Consider the following 17379-nt stretch of genomic DNA (forward strand, 5'->3'; position numbering starts at 1 on the left):
TCTCTCTCTCTCTGTCACACAATCTACTGACATGTTCCTCCCATCAGCACACACACACCTTACACTGCCCCTATCCCTAAACCTACCCATTACACACACACACACACACACACACACACACCTTACACTGCCCCTATCCCTAAACCTACCCATCATACACACACACACACACACACACACACACACACACAGCGCATCTGTTTTATTGACCTCAGTGTGGCATCAATAACTGCTGTCTTGTGTTTCTGTGGGTCATGCTTTGCTTTGTGGGAACCGACCAGCTACCTTTAAGAACGTTACAAATAAAATGTTACAAATTTACTCACAATGTTCAAAACGTGCAGTTTAAAAAAAAAAAAAAATCTTAAAACGTTTTTTCTTGGTTATGCAAATGTTAAGGGAACATTACATTGTATCACTCTTTAAACATTATTGGAACGTTAATTTTGAATGTTTTCTGAACGTTCTGAAACTGTTATTCTGCCCTCATAGAACGTGACTGTGCTCCATTAGACGACAGTGAACATATTGGAAGTACCAAGGCGTAACTTTTCTTGGTGATTATTCTTTACTGTAAAAATGAAATACAAAAAATAAAATATGTAAATATATATATTACAGGCAAACAAATACAATTAAAGCTGCAAGCATGGATGAAAGGGCCCTCGCACCCGTGGCACCGCCAGCCGGTGGCTTTAGGAAGACAGAGCACGGTGGGCAATGTGCATTTAATTAGGTAAAAATAGGAGGAGTATGTCAGTCAGTTACAAAAATGTCCTTTATTATGGGGATAATAGCATGCGTTATCACTCAGATAAGTGTTGCTAGCATTTTTTAGCATGTTTCTAGCATGTTTAGAACTCAACGTCATATTAAATATGTCGCTAGTAATGCATCACAGTGTAAAACGTGTCACTTCCTGTCGACAGTAGGTGGCGCTATTACTATAACTTATAATTGTCATGTATATGTGTTTAGGGCAGGACTCTTATCAAGCGTGTGAAGTTTGGGGCAGATTGGACATTGACTTCTTCAGTAACACCAACTTCCTGTTTCATTGCATTAGCGTGCTTTAGCACTTAGCTAAGAATTGCTAGCATGTTTTAACATGTTTCTAACATGTATATAACTCAATGGCATATTTAATATGTTGCTAGTACTGCATCACAGTGTTAAACATGTCACTTCCTGTTGCCAGTAGGTGGCGCTATTACTATAACAGAAAAGTGTCATGTAGATGTGTTCAGGCCATGACTCTTATCAAACGCGTGAAGTTTGGGGCAGATTGGACATTCCATGCCTGAGTTACAGCAAATTCCTATTTAATTGCAGTAATAGCATGCTTTAGCACTTAGCTAATGTTTGCTAGCATGTTTTAGCATGTTTCTAGTATGTTGTTAACATGTTTAGCACTTGCTGGCACTTTTTTATATGTTATTAGGAGTCCAAAACGGTGTTAAACATGTCACTTCCTGTTGCCAGCAGGTGGCGCTATGACTGTAACTGAATTTGAGCATGGTCATGTGTTCAGGACAGAACTCTTATCAACCGTGTGAAGTTTGGGGCAGATTGGACATTGTTTGCCTGAGTTACAGAAACTTCCTGTTTCATGGCGAAACATCAAAATTTGTCAGGCCGCCGAGGACACGCCCTTCGACGAAAACTCTAGATCTTCGCAATTTAACGTCGCAAAGGCCTTAAGATTACACTCACCAAATTTGAAGATGATCAGATTAAAACTGTAGGAGGAGTTTGTTAAAGTACGAGGCCTGAAAATGGCAAAAACTGCATAAAAATCAGAGAGGAAGTTCAAAATGGCTGACTTCCTGTTGTGTTTAAGGCTATGCTCCAAGAGACTTTTTTGTAGGTATTGGGTCATTACATGTATGTACCGAATTTCGTAAACGTACGTGAAACGTAGCGGGAGGCGCACTCCGTTGAACCTCTACAGGTGGCGCTATCGAGCCATTTTACCCCGCCCAATTCTGAAACGCATATCAGATGTCAATTTTCGCCAGTTCTGACGCGTGTGCAAATTTTCGTGAGTTTTCGTGCATGTTTAGGCCCTCAAAAATGCGATTAAATGCGGAAAATAATAATAATTTTTGCGGGCCCAAGCCGGTGGCACCGCCACCCTGGTGCCTTTAGTGGAACTAAAGGCACCGGGTGGCGGTGCCACCGGCTTGGGCCCTCCATCGCTGCTTGCAGCTTTAATTATATATATATATATATATATTTAAAAAAATATATATATATATATATATTATGTAAATTCTTTTTTTCCCCCTATTTTTAACATATATATTATTATATATATAATAATAATACATATATTATTAACATTTTTGGATGCTAAACTATTCTTTTTATAGGCTTTGTACTTTGTACACTTTGTACACTCACGTTCCAATATAGAAAAATTAAAAAAAATTATTATGAACGGCACAAACTGTACAAATGACTATTTAAACAGAGCAGTGTAATTTTTATATGTAAGGTTGACTATTTTATTATTATATTTTATTAAGGCTATAATGAACATTCTGCGATGTCAAGATTGCAATGCTGGAATGCTGTGTGTGTGTGTGTGTGTGTGTGTGTGTGTGTGTGTGTGTGTGTGTGTGTGTGTGTGTGTGTGTGTGTGTGTGTGAGGCTCGATCGAACAATGGAGACATAAAAACATACTCCGTCATTTTGTTCATACAGACCATCATTTAAAATGCAAAGTGTTTCTCTATATTTGTGTACACTCGCAATGAAACACAACATTGTGCTTTTGTTAAACTATAAACTCTTGTCAAACTGTAACCTACAACTGTCACCCAACCAAAATCACACACACACACACACACACACACACACACACACACACACACACACACACACACACACACACATCCCCCCTCCCCTCCCCTCCCCACACAGACAGAATGGCAGAGAGACAGAGAGAGAGAAAATACACATTCAAACCACAATATCTGACTTCCTGTTGGTCGGAGCTAATGACTGTAAATTAGAAAGTTGTCTGGATCGAAGAGAAGAATATACGTACCGAGTTTGGTTACTGTAGGTAAAACTAATACCCCATTTTTGACTAAAGGTGGCGCTACTGAGCCCCTTACCACGCCCGTTTCTGAAACTTCGCACATGTCTATTACACAATAAATGTCAAATGCATGTTGAGTTTCATGCAATTTGAAGCATGTTAAGAGCCTCAAATGCATCCAAAAAGAATATAAAAGTTTAAAGCGTTGCCATGGCAACAGTATTAAAGATATCAATAATCCTTTCACAGGTCTACATCTGTCGTGTGTTTACATTATACAGATGAAGTTTGAAGCAAATCGGGTAAAAATAAGAGGGTGATTTCAAAGCATTTCGAAAGTGACACACTTCCTGCTGCCAGTTGGTGGCGCTATAACTTTGACTCACAATAGTCACATCCATGTGATCGGCCTCTTACAACAAACACACTGCTGAAGTTTCATCAAGATCAATTAATGTATGAGGATGTTATAACACACTTCCTGTTTCCAATATTCGCCATAAATTCGTTTCCTCACCACGGCCAAACCGTTCGAGATATCAAAAATCCCCTCGCAACTTTTCATCCTCAATGTCTTGACTTCATGCACACCGAGTTTCGTGGTGATTGTTTGAATCGTCTAGGAGAAGTATTTTAAATTCCATTGCATGTGTTTTTTAAACTACGCCAAATAGCCGACTTCCTGTTGGGCTGGGGTAAAAAGTCAGAGCACGAAGGATATATGAACCGATGAGATCTATAAGTGTACCGAGTTTCATATTATTTCATGCAAGCGTGTTTGATTTATGGACCAAGTTTTCGGACCCCGTTCCAGGGGGCGCTGTCGAGCCCCCCTGCCACGCCCGGGTACCAGCTTCAGTCTGGCTCTAATGGCCGCAGGTTCTGACCAGTGTGCAAAGTTTCAAGAGTTTTTGAGCACGTTAAGGCCCCCAAAAGTGGCAAAAACCTTGAAAAAAAATTTATTATAAAGAAGAAGAAGAAGAAAAACAAAAAACCCTTAGAAGAACAATAGGGCTCTGCGCCCTTTCAGGGCTTGGGCCCTAATAAACAGAGCAATTCCAATAGTGTCCTCGCACCATCGGTGCTCGGGCCCTAATAATACTGTTGGATAACAATCAACTGTTTGCTCTCATTTCAAACCATATTCTACAAAGTTTCAATATTGTACTCAGTTCAATCACTTTACATTCAACAATCATAACTTAATTATAGCAGAATAAACTTGTTAATGGCTTACAATCAAATGTTTTCCCAGGCTAAATTGTTAGAAGATCGCATTTGTAAGCTGTGCTGCGATGTTTTGTTGCGCTCTGAACATGCTATTTCAAAATAAAAGTCCCGGAGGAAATAATTCACAATATAACGAATGAATAGTAAAATAAAATACACAAAAAATACCATCACATTTTTTTTAAGTCAACACCGTTACAACTAAACGTTTCAGGTAAAATACTTCCATGACCAAAGAATAAATCATTTTTTTGTGCTAACGATTTGAGAACATTATTAAATACCAGATAACTTTGAACAAACACTCTAGTAATGTTACTGGAATAACGTTTGTTCAGAACTTAGAGAGAACCTTGAGAGAACGTCCCCTGTTAGCTGGGTAATTATGTGCACGACCGTTTACCACGATGAACTGCTGGAGTCAGATTCATAACGGGACTAAATAACGTCCTTCACATCTAAACATGTCAAGCATACAGGATAATTATACCAATTTAACAACCACAGATGTTTACTCAGAAGTGCAAAATGTCTTCTTGTAGGAGTAACGTTTAGTTCAGACTACAGTAATTATAATTCTCTTTATACAAAAACAATAGCCGTCGACTGGCTGATTAAACATTTAGTGTGTATGTTTTAGGAGACTGATTGAAACTAAACAGAAATCACAATAAGATATGCAGAGAAGAACCTGAGAACATGTGATGCTGTTACTGTATATTATTGCGTTATATTACTAGCAAAAAGCAAAAATCGCAAAAAGATGCAAAAAAACTTGAAAACACCAGAGAACATAAGCCAGCAATACTTGTCAATTGGAGATCTTAAAGATTATTTTAAACAAACACGTTTTAGCACACAACATTACAGTAAATTCATCAGTAACATTTACAATAAATTTACCTCTATTCTTTTTTTTATTTAAATTTTTTAATATGTAGCCTACAGCCAAGCCACCCAGCTAATATTTCATGGTGAGGCGAATGTAGGCATTATAAAGACTGTAAATATGGGTTGGCTGGGTATCGTTTGGGTTTTTATTATACCGGTGCCAAATGGATACTTTTAAAACCTAAAAGTAAACGATACTTTAACAAAAAAAGAGCCACAAAAACGATGGTGGATGACATTAAAGAATGTTTTTTTTATTGAAAAAGAAATCTTCAAATTGAAGAAAATATTAAAAGTTTGAAGTATACATAACTAAGTAAATACGAAACACAATAAATGTACATAAAACATTCACAATAAAACCTAAGCTAACCAACTACAATAATTTAACAGACACTAAATAACACTAAATAATAGTTACAGTACTAATACTTGTTAGCTATGTCATCAATCCCCTGATATTCTAATTTTCAAATATGTGGATGTGAATGTGTTTTGCAGTTTAGAAACCTTTATAATGATCATATAAGCTGATCTTATATGCAACAGCAACAACAGCAACACACATTGAATGTTCATCTTTAATAGGCTACAAAGATGAACATTAAATGTGTGTTGCTGTTGTTGCTGTTACATGTGTTTTGTTGTTGCTGTTACATGCCAGTTGCGTGTGTTGTATGATAATATGTGAGAACAAATTTCCCGTTAAGGGACAATAAATTATCTATCTATCTTATCTATCTATCTATCTATCTATAAAGCGCGACGGGCGCCGCCATGTTAGTTTGCGCCGCAGTTCAGAGAATCGGATCTGTTGGATTTACAACTCATCAATTCATCCACTTCTCCCGAAATACATGAAAGTAAGTGGCCGGTGAAGTAGGAGAAGAATAGAGTAAACTTTACAGCTACCTACACAATGTGTATCTGATATGAATAAATATTGTTATTGCCGCTTTCATAGACATCATCAGTGTGTATTTTACAAACAATAAATGTATTGTTTTGCTATTACTTGTGTGTATTTAAATGTCTAAAACCTAAAATAAAGATTATGTGTTATAAAACACTGAATAGTTGTGATATATTACAAGTGCTTAGCACATCAACCAACACGCAAAAGCACATTTGAATTTAGCAGTTGGTCACGTGATGCACTGAACTTACCAATCACACCGATGATCGTACGAGTCAAAGGGTTAAGTGGCACCGAAGTGATCCACCAAAGTCTGCGTTCTGCTTCAGTCCGGTACATACCGTTCATATAGCTGCCATATTGGCACTGGGTTTCGGTACCCAACCCAATATACAGTATATGGGCCCTACATGGGTTTGTCCATGGGTTTAATTAGCCCCAGTATGGGTTAATTTAGATAGGACCGACATAAAACCCATATCTCAAGCCCATGTCGTGCATACATAAACAGAATCTCTGGGGAAAACAAACATTGAAACCCCAATAAACAGCAGCCAGAACATGACTGCACACTTACTCACCTAAACCTCAATATAACCTCAATGAATCCTACTGTGTGTGTGCGTAATTATGTGTTTATAAATGGTTTGTGGGAATAGCAGCCCTAATTTATCATGGCAGTAAAATGTATTGAAATACAAGTTAAAAAGATGAGTGTTGAACTGTGTGTCTCATCTGGTGTTTAAAGAGTTTCGTCATCTGCAAACAGAAGTCCAGAGTCTGACTGTGGGGTTGTGTGTGTGTGATCACATGGGCAGGACTTTAAATCAAGGGTAAGAGCACGTATAAACAGGAATGAACGAAGATCTAAGAGAAAACTTCATATAAAATTTCTCCTCAAACACAGAGATAAGAGCTATGCTCATGTTCGTCTATTTTACCCTCTGAGAGTGTCAAAGAATCAGTTACTGTCTGATAAAACCAACGCTATCTCACGACCACTTCGTAAACGAGGGAGTAAAAGGTGGCTAATTCATACGATCACACTCGTACGATTTGTCTAAACCCCAGTGATGGGTAGTTGTCACAGTGTCTGGTTTGTGTTTCCCTGGGTAACCACTAGAGGTCCTCTTCCCCCACGGTGTCATTCACTCAGAACTACATTTCCCATCATCCTGTTCTGTCACTCATTGATCATTGCACACAGCTGTTTCCCGTCCCTTGTTAGTATCTGTGTGTATATATACCCTGTTGGTTTCAGTGTTTGTCACGGAGTCCTTGTTACATGTCACTTCCGAAGTTCTTGCTGGTTTGCTGGTTTGCTGGTTTGCATTCTTGGATTGACTATTCTGGAGTCCATTTTCTCACGCAGTGAAACAACATCTTGGAGCAAAGAGGACACCGACAGACAAGACAGAGCAGATATGAAATAATGTCTCAGCTTATAAGTTTTATTATGAAATTCAAACAACAAATTATGTTTTATTAACAAAGTTCGGGAGGAACAAGTTCAAATGATCTATCCAATCATCACGTCATTCCAGCCAGCTGTCAACAATCAGTAGTTAACATGTCTACCCAGTCATCAAAATGAGTGGAGGCCTGTATATATACACAGTCGACTCACTTATGTTCCTCTACATTTTTCAGCATCCCTCCACCACCCCGTCTCCTAACACTCGCCTGGTTTCTTTCCTAACCAGATATACGAGGGAGTACTCTGGGTTCGGGCCAAAATACAGAGCTCAGAGCCTCTCCTCGGACAGCACTCCAATTACACATACTACTTTACTCTATCTGATTATTTGTAAATGTGAACTCGTGAAGAACTTGAAGCTCTTTAATGTGCCATGACCATAGACTGTAAAACAAGATGGACGACGCACCTTTACTCTCTTCCAATGTAGAAAAGTGAAGCCACCAAAGTCCCAATATGGCGCTGAGATCTTGAAGTCCGAGTCTGAGCAGTAGTGAGCGTGAAGTGGAGCCAAAAACTGCCAAAACTCCCGGAGAAACGGTTAGAACAGTGACAGAAACCATCTTTGTAAAAACTGAGTTGAAGTGTAATTGGGCGCGACAGATGGCTGTGGCACCTCAGTTGAAGCGGCTCGTGAACCGAACATCTCTTCCTCTTTAATACAGCACCAAATAAACATGAATGAACATCAGATGGAATTTTTAAATATAACATTACAACTTACCAAAATGAATCATGCCTCACGTTCAAATGTGGAAAGACGTCAATTAAACAACTTCTAAACAACATGTCACGTAACGTTACATTTACCTCATAAAAACTGAAAAATGAACACTAGTATTTTGTATGAGCACTATTACATATTCATAATAAGAATTGCCTTATGCAATTGCATACTAATCACTAATCAGTAGTTAATTTTAAGCATAGTTTTTAATTTAATAATAATGTAGGCTACCAGCTGACAGGGTTCCCTGTATATACATCCCTGTTTACAGTATTAGTTGAGAGAGATTTTTTTTCTTGAGAAAATTTAACATACTCTGTTTACTTTAGCGATCTTTGTTTAATTGAAATGCCAATGGTGTCAGTTCAAAATGGGAAAAAACCCTAACCACAAACTACTTCATGAAACTCCTCCTTGAATTCTGATTAAAGCAGGTGTAACAAGTAGAACAGCTAAAGCTGAAAACAAAACCATACTGCAGCTTTTCATCGGCAAGGAAAGAGAATGACAAATAAACATTGACTAGCAGGATAGTTTTCATGGTAAGTATATGTTTAAACTACATGACATGTTACCACTTAGACAGTTTAAAACTAAAAATATGGTACCACCTGAAAAAAATTGTGTAGAATTCACCTGCCCGCACCTTCTCACAGCCGATAACGAGATTCGAGTAATGAGGTGCGGCATCTGATGAAAGACTTTGTCATACAGAGACCATAACTTTATTTAACCAGAGCAATCTATTTGATGTAAGCAGCATTTGTGTACTAATATGATTGATTAATTTCACAGAGTATTTGTGGCGAGCAGGACGAGGTCGAGGGACGTGAGAGCGGCGCGAGACCGGTGGCGTGATTAATGATGAGCGACACCTGCGCGACGCACCGGTCTCGTATCTCTCACGTCCCTCGACCTCGTCCTGCTCGCCACAGTATTGTTCTGTCTTGAACAGATTTTAAATTAATTCATGTTTAAAATTCTTTTTTTGTATGTGAATTTTTTTTTTATGTTGCACTGTAAACCAGTTTTTCTGGTCGTTGTTGTTTTTAGAGTGAACTCACATGAACTGATCTGAGAGTTTGAAAGAGTTTTACATTCAGTTTAGTTTTACATAGATTATTGTTTTTTTGTTGTTGTAGTTGTTCAATAATGAAAAGTAAAAAAAAATTTTTATTGATGCTTTGGTGTATGGACATTATGTAGGTGGGCTTTAATTAATTTGGGTGCAATTTATCACAAATTAACACAAAAACATGTGTTATTAATTATTCACATCCATAGTCTAAACGTATTAATGAACATTAGGGGTGTAACTGTCACGATTCGATACATATCACGATACTGAACTCACGATCAGTGTTGTGGGTAACGCGTTATAAAGTAACGCGTTAGAGTACTCTAATTACCTTTTTCGTGAAATGTGTAACTTAACGCGTTAGTTTTGTGCGTTAAGTAATCAACTTCGTTATTTTTTTAAAAAAGTAATCCGTTATTTTAAGGAAAGGAAAATCCTGAATAAAAAAATTTCCCCAGGATCAAGACAGTGTTTCTGCGCTTCAATACCCCACCACCCTCCAGCGCACCCGTGGAGAGGCTTTTCAGCCTCGGGAGTCTCGTTTACATGCGCTTCACGAGGCACGCGCGCGGTCTCTTGCTCTCTCTCCCGCTCAGCCATGCACGCGCTGCGCGGTTTGGAGCACAGTCTCTGTCTCGCGGGCGAGCTCGCTCTAGATTCCGGGAGATTTTAACTAATTCGCGGGCATCAGTGAGCCGCTATCAATATGCGGGAGACTCCCGGAACTTCCGATAGACTTGGGATGTCTGCATTTCTATACTGAAATAATATCGCCATTATAATTATTGTTTTTTTTATTGAAATAATAGCCCATCCACGCATCTCTACTACCCGGGCTGGGAAGGTGTGAATTTTGATTAATATGTTCTGTGATAATAAATAAATAAAACGCTATGTGGAATAGCCTATTGATGACTGTCTTTCCTGTTATTGTTATCCTGCAGTGTTAAATTAGTCGGATGACTGACGTTATTCATTGCCAGGAGTCACGACTTCTAGGTGCATTTAAAGGGGGCCGTGTCTGTCAATTAAGCTGCAGCATGTGTGAGGCGCTGCAAACGGCTTTTCATTTTTGGTAACGCATGAGTACTCTAACGCGTTACTTTTATGAATAGATAACGCAGTAACGTAACTGATTACTTTTAATTGATGGTAACGTTGTAACCTAATTAACTACTTTCCAAAGTAACTATACCCAACACTGCTCACGATACAATATTATTGTGACACTCCAAAAGTATTTTGGGTGAACGATACACAATACAGATTGACACTATCCACGATACATATTGTTGCATTTTTGTATTGCGATATATTGTGACACGATATGTTGTTACACCTGTAATGAACAATCGTTTAAAGCAGCTGTTATTGGCCAAAAGAAAGTTTTAGTGACCTTAGATGAATGATGCCCCAATTATTTAATGTTTGTTGTGTTCTTTATGGAAAATGTAAATTCCATAAATTGTGTTGCCTATTTTAGAAGGAATGAAGAGCAGCAAAACACTACATCTAAATCTAATCTCTAAGGGGCAGGAGGATGAGGACACTGCCTCTAAAATGAGTCTGAATGAGGAGATTGAGGGGCTCTGCAGCCTCTCCAGAACCCAGCTGTGTGTCTATGAAGAGTAACACGTCTATAGTTATGCCTCCTAATATCACAGATGAAGCAGTGACCTCTGACCCCAGGTAAGACAAACTCTGACATTGAATAGACCTCATGAAATACATAAATGGAGATTGACTGAGTCTTTTTATCTCATGAGGCTAAATAATCACAAATCAGCCTCTCCAGAACCCAGCTGTGTGTCTATGAAAAGTAACACGTCTATAGTTATGCCTCCTAATATCACAGATGAAGCAGTGACCTCTGACCCCCAGGTAAGACAAACTCTGATATTGAATAGACCTCATTAAATACATAAATGGAGATTGAGTACTTTGATTGAATGATGCTGAATATTTACAAAGCAGCATCTCCAGAACACAGCAGTGTGACCCCTGTTATGGAAATTTTATATTATATACAATAATTTGTGGTGAGTTTGCAATAAACCAGGTAGACCAAACCATGTCTTCCTTAAGTTTTTTTGTTGCAATAAGGCCATTCACATACAGAAATAAGGGTTTTCTACAGCAAAGGACAACCTCAACTAGTGCGGGGTGTTTCAACTACTTATCAGAGTCGAAATATTGTCTTGAAATAATTGTTCTATTCTCCTCTTTGTGTTTATTTATTGTGATTCAAAACTGATATTTTCCTTCACACAGCAGTCAGTGGGACAATCTGATCCAGGTTCAGTCCAGGTGTGGAGGTTCTCAAAGATCCAGTCTCTATCACCTGTGGACACACTTTCTGCAGACAGTGCATCAGTGTCTTCTGGGATCAGTCCAGACTATCAGAAGATTTTGACTGTCCTCAGTGCAGAAAGAGATGCACAGCACGTCCTGTTCTACAGACACACAGAGTCATGAGAGGATACAGTTTGTCTCAGGTTACTACTGTAACCTATGTTCCCTGAGAACAGGGAACGAGACACTGCGTCAAAGCGCTATGGCGAACACCTCCGTGTGAACCGGTGTCTGAAACGCTTATCTAATCATCCTGGAGAGTAGAACTCAGCATAGCGCTTTCTAACCCTTGCAAACGAGGGGAGTAACTCTACCCAATCCTGGATCTACACAGTGCTTCAGAGCCCTGTGGAGGCTGGGCACTCTGAAAGGGACCCTGATATGGGAGCGCCTCCAGCTCTGGGGCTGATCTAACAGGGAGGCCTCGTGAGAGTCCTTCGGCCTTCCGGCCAGACTTCGGGAGCTAAGTATTCATACAGAATGATCCTCAGATAGATTCTGGAACACTATACTCAAAACCTGATAAGTATTAACCAGGCTCTGGGCTAGGTTTTGCCTTTGCAATGCTAAGCATCCAACTCATTGGGGATCCGCCTTCAAGGGGGAACACTGAATACGGGTTCTTCCATGCCTTTCCGATCTCATTGTGTAGATCGGGCAGGAATGGAAGGCTCACGAAAGCTAGAGCTTTATGGGTGGAAAATACCATTCGTCAAGTCTGTCACGAGTGGTATCTTCCCTCAAGCACTCCAACGACAGCAAAAGCCTTGTTGAAGCGCGTTCCATAACACTCAACAGCTTAACATACACGGTGCAGGGTGGCTGTGAGTGTTTATGTTGTATATCTTCTTCACCCTCATCAGCCATCTCCTGCTCTCTTGGGCTGGTTGTTTTTATATACAGCAGAGCACTCATTGCTGGATCAGAGGATGTTTTTTTTTTTTTGACAACACATCCTCATCCCGCAGCTCACTCTCGCGAGTCTCTGAAGAGCGTGAAAGATGAACAACTCTCTCAACCTCCTCAGAGCTCCCTCTGAAAAGCCCCACGATCCCAGTCTCTGCTCTGCCTTAGCGCGAGCGGGACCTTAATCGCCTGGTACAGATTTCTGTCCCTCTTCCCTCGAGAAGAGAGCAGATGAGAGTGGAGTTTTCTCAAGGGAAAAAAACTCACAGTGGCACAAGCAGATCCCTCAGGAACTGATCATGCATGCTCTGAGCCCAAACAATAAACACACAAGTTGTGTGTCATCAAGTATCAATATCTTAGACACGGATGCACACACTTCTTGAAGCATTTTTCACAAACCATGATTATCTTTTTGAAGTTTCAAGTTGAAGCGTGCAAACAAAACATTCCCTGAAGATGGGAAGCTGTTGACATGTTCTCCAGGCTCATCTTATATACTTCTGGGTCGCACTGGTGATGATGTCATAGGCTGTAGCCAGCCAATAGGATTGCAGTGATTAGATAAGTGTTTCAGACACCGGTTCACGCGGAGGTGTTCCCCAAACTTTGACCCAGTGCGAGTTCATTGCATCTCATGCTCCGCCCCGTAGCACGGGTATAAATCCGGAAGTGGATGCACGCACCATTTGCCTGTCACTTCGGAGCCGATTGGTCTTCACGTCGATGTCTCTGAAGAGTGTTTAATATTTTCAACGAGCTAGTGTGTCGGTGCTTCTACAGGAAGTCTCTCATGGTGCTGGTGTTTCTACAGTGCGAGTGCAGCGGTGGTCGCAAGCCTTCTGAGCCCTCAACTGCTATATTTTGTTTGTCTGATGGTCGGTTGAGGGCAAAGAAAGTGAGTGCTTCACTGGTACAGGCTGCACCATTCCTGTCAGTGTTTGCCGCGATCATTCCCCTGGGTGCTCCGGCACTGGTGAGAGTCCCAAAACTTCCTGAAAGAGCAACACGGGTGGGTTTGCGTCTTTTTCAAGATGTCATTTCACCCGTGCGCTTCTAAATGAGGTAGTTCCCTGTCCCCCTCTGACGGTCACAATAGTTGTATCACATGTTTGGGCTTACATCACGCGGAAGCAGCTTTGGTGGATAGTTCATGTTCCCATTGCGGAAACATGATTATTGCGGTGTTGAGATCAAGACTCGCCTTCGTCCACAAAGGTGGAGTCCCCATTACCACGCCCCTCCCCAGGGTGCCGTGTGAGATGGGTGATCGGCGGATTACAGTGATGGCTTCCCTGCCCGGTAACCAATCCCTGTAGGCCCCTCACTCCTCTATCACACCGCAGCCGGTGGAGCCCCCCGTTGGGCGCGCTGGTCCCTCTGTAATGGTCTGACCAGCCGTTTAATTCAGGGCCCCTCCAGAGGACAGGCTTTCGATTGCAGCATCGGAGGGTGAGCTGACCTCTGGAGATGATGACTCGGCAGCGTTATCTCCCTCTGGGAGTGTAACGTTGCCCGAGCCAGATCCAGAGATATCAGCTATGCTGAAACGGGCCACCGAGGCTGTCAGGCTTGAGTGGAATCCTCCACAGTGTCCCGAACAGTCTCGTGGGATGATTGGTTTCTCTGGGCGGGTCGTGCTGGTTCTCAGCCTACCGCCCCAGTGCCTTTCTTTCCCGAAGTGCATGGGGAGCTTACCAGGTCGTGGACAGCACCATTCTCTGCCAGAATTTTGCCTGAGCAGCTCCTCCCTCCTCACTACCCTTGACGGAGGAGCGGTGAAGGGTTACGAGGCTATCCCTCCAGTTGAGCTGCCTGTCGGGACACACCTGTGTTCGTCGGCTGCTGCCTCTTGGACGGGGGATCCTCGTCTCCCCTCTCAGGCCAGTTCTCGTCCATTCTGACAGGCAGAGCTTACAAAGCCTGTGGGCAAACCGCTACCTCTTCACATACCATGGCGTTGCTACAGGTCTACCTGGCCAAGGCACTCATGGACATGCACGAGGGTAGACCAGACCGTCCGCTCATAGGTCAGCTCCACACCGCAACCGACCTCGCCCTCCGGGTACTGGCGTTGCGGCCTGTGCAATCGGTTTCTGGCGATGTCCTCCTTAGTGGTCCAGGAGTGCCATCTCTGGCTCAACCAGGCTGATATGGGGGATGCGGACGAGGTTCGGTTCCTGGACTCCCCTATTTCCCAGGTTGGGCTGACCGGTGACTTGGTACAGAACTGCGCCTAACAGTTATCTGCCACCCAGGTGCAGACGGAGGCCATCCGACACATCCTGCCCTGGCGGCCCGCTGCTGCCTTCCCCCAGCCGCCGGTGGCATATCCTCTGCCTGCTCGTCACCGAGGGCATCCCCCTGCCGCCACCTTCGCTCCCGCTAGGCCACCGAAGCAGCCTCCAACCAGGCCTAAGCATGGAGCCGGCCACAGGCAAGCCGCCCAGCCCATCTCAGGCGCTGCCAAAACAGGTGGCAAGCGTCAGACCAAGCAAGGAAATCCGTGGGAAAGCACGACTTGATCGACAGGATCCTGAGAGGAGTGAGGAGACTGATTCTGCCTCGCGCCCTCTCTATACCCTCTAGGGACTTATCTCTGGTGTTAACCGCACTGTAGAGACCTCCCTTGAGCCTGCAGGCAGCTGAGTAAAAAGTCCTGTCTTTAAAAACAGTTATCTTGCTTGCTTGGCCTCTGTCAAGAGGGTAGGGGAACGCATTTTCGGTTGACGAATCGTGCCTGGATTTCAGGCCGGCTACTCTCACGCTACCCTGAAACCCTGGCCTGGATATGTGCCCAAGGTTCCTACCACTCCCTTTCGGGACAGGTGGTGAGCTTGCAAGCGCTGCCCCGCGGAGGAGGCAGACCCAGCCCTGGCTTTTTTCTGTCCCGTCCGCTCCTGCGGTTATATGTGGACAGTGGTCTGTTACGAAGACCAGCAGAAAGGAAAGGCTGTCTCCAAGCAGTGGTTGGCCCACTGAATAGTGGATGCCATCATCTTGGCGTATCAATCCCAAGATGCACCTGCCCCCTGGGTTGCGAGCTCACCCCAAGTGTAGCTGCTACCTAGGCGTTGGCACAGTGTGCCTCACTGACAGATGTTATAGAGCTGTGGGTTGGGCGACACCAACATGTATAATACATGTCAAGCCGGTTGCTTCCCATGTGCTCCCTTCACAAAGAATTAGAGTTACAATGTAAGCCCTTTTCGAAGTGTCGGCTTGCTGCGCCATTCCCCTCCTATGGACCGGATACGTGCGCCATTCTTGCTCCAGTAGAGTTCCTCTTTGGCCGAACCCTGTTGAGCTCCCCCACAACTTTTGGCGATGGACGTGGCGGAGTGTGTGTTGCCAGGCCTATCACTCGTATGCACTGTGAAACCTTTGTTAGGCTGGGTCCCATATATTGTGATCCCTACGATCCCTACACATATTCCCATATGTGTATTCTTCCACGGTACGGCTCCCTACGGCGAGCCCGTGTCTTCTGCCGTCTCTGACTGGTGCGTTTCCCCCATGTTTTAGGCTGGAGCCACCTCAGTGACATTCCAAATGTTGTACTGCCCGGTAAAATACCCAGTCCATATGTGTTTCCTCCACATGTTACCTCCCTTCGGGCAGGATTTGGCTTCCGCAGCGTCTTCCTTTCCTCGGAAAGGGCACGCTTTCCCAGTGCTGTCCAAGTCTGACTGAGTTGGTATTGTGGAACAGCAGTGACTTCCCTGGCCTAAGCCCTGTTCTAGGCTTTTGGAGACTTTTGTCTAGGCACTGGAAGGTAGCAGCACTATTGCCATTTTTAATTGGGATCCCAATCAGTCGACTACATCGAACGTGAGTGACTGAAAGGGAATGTCTCGGTGGATGGAGACATAGTCCCGTCGCCACTATTGCTGGACCACCGCTGACTCCGGGCCCCGCTTGGCTCCTCAGCGAAAAACAACTGGTGCGTGCATCCACTTCCATATTTATACCCGCGCCGCGGGGTGGAGCATGAGATGTAAAGCTTGCACGCCAATGTGCATTGGCTTATTTTATCAATACTCGAAGATTACAGGCTCCCTACGCGTGATCCCAATCAGTCGACACGCCAACTAAGTCTCAGTTCCCTCCTTTAGGGAACAAGGGTTACATACATAACTCAGACGTTCTGCTGGTTCTGTTCACTGTTACACACAAGCAGTCCTGCAGGAGGAGACACGAGCAGTCCTGCAGAAACCAGTAGATTATGAACTACAGAGAATTAAAAACCAGCACAAAACCAGCATGAAGGTCAAGTATGAGAGATTATTTGAGGGAACCAAATTCCATGGGAATGAAACCCTCCTAAGCAAGGTTTTCACACAGCTCTACATCATAGATGAGTGAATGAAGAACATGAGGTTTTACAGATGGAGAAAAAAAACAGAACAGAAAAAATGGCAGACTGCAGACGACTTTACCTTTGAGGAGTGGAAGACTATGAAAAAATTACACTTCAGACTTCTAAGACTTATTTGTTATTTACTATAGAAATAAAGTTTTGTGGCACATTTATTATTTTATGTATTTTGTAATGAATTTGTTTTGGCAGTTTTAACCCATGTGAACTCCATGTGATAATCTCAACCACTAAGGATAGATTTTGTTACAAAAAAAATATATATATACTTCTGGTAATTTTAAGATATTTTAGAAGCAGCATCCTAGCTATTTAAAAAGTAAAAAAAAAAAAGAAGAAGGAAGAAAACAGTCAGAACACAGCACACTGTTCATTACG

The 17379-nt window shown here is 42.5% G+C and overlaps 1 protein-coding gene across 1 annotated transcript; it reads left to right on the forward strand.

Annotated features, from left to right (window-relative positions):
• Positions 1–8710: 8710 nt before the first annotated feature.
• Positions 8711–17367, forward strand: LOC307001086 (uncharacterized protein). Its single transcript, XM_079617228.1, has 5 exons — positions 8711–8829; positions 10849–11054; positions 11132–11246; positions 11637–11833; positions 16613–17367. The coding sequence occupies exons 2-5, from the start codon at positions 10936–10938 to the stop codon at positions 16716–16718; spliced, it is 537 nt and encodes a 178-aa protein (XP_079473354.1). The 5' UTR covers positions 8711–8829; positions 10849–10935; the 3' UTR covers positions 16719–17367.
• The last annotated feature ends 12 nt before the right edge of the window (positions 17368–17379 follow it).

Source organism: Phoxinus phoxinus (genome assembly GCF_949152265.1).
Source record: "Phoxinus phoxinus genome assembly, chromosome: 6".
Classification (NCBI taxonomy): Eukaryota; Metazoa; Chordata; class Actinopteri; order Cypriniformes; family Leuciscidae; genus Phoxinus; species Phoxinus phoxinus.

Excerpts from the sequence above, each read along its gene's own strand:
- LOC307001086 (XM_079617228.1), top strand. The coding sequence starts at position 10,936 with ATGAGGAGATTGAGGGGCTCTGCAGCCTCTCCAGAACCCAGCTGTGTG. Across the intron at positions 11,247-11,636 it reads CAGTGACCTCTGACCCCCAG|CAGTCAGTGGGACAATCTGA; the intron begins GTAAGACAAACT and ends TCCTTCACACAG. Across the intron at positions 11,834-16,612 it reads CTGTTCTACAGACACACAGA|CATGAGATGTAAAGCTTGCA; the intron begins GTCATGAGAGGA and ends CGCGGGGTGGAG.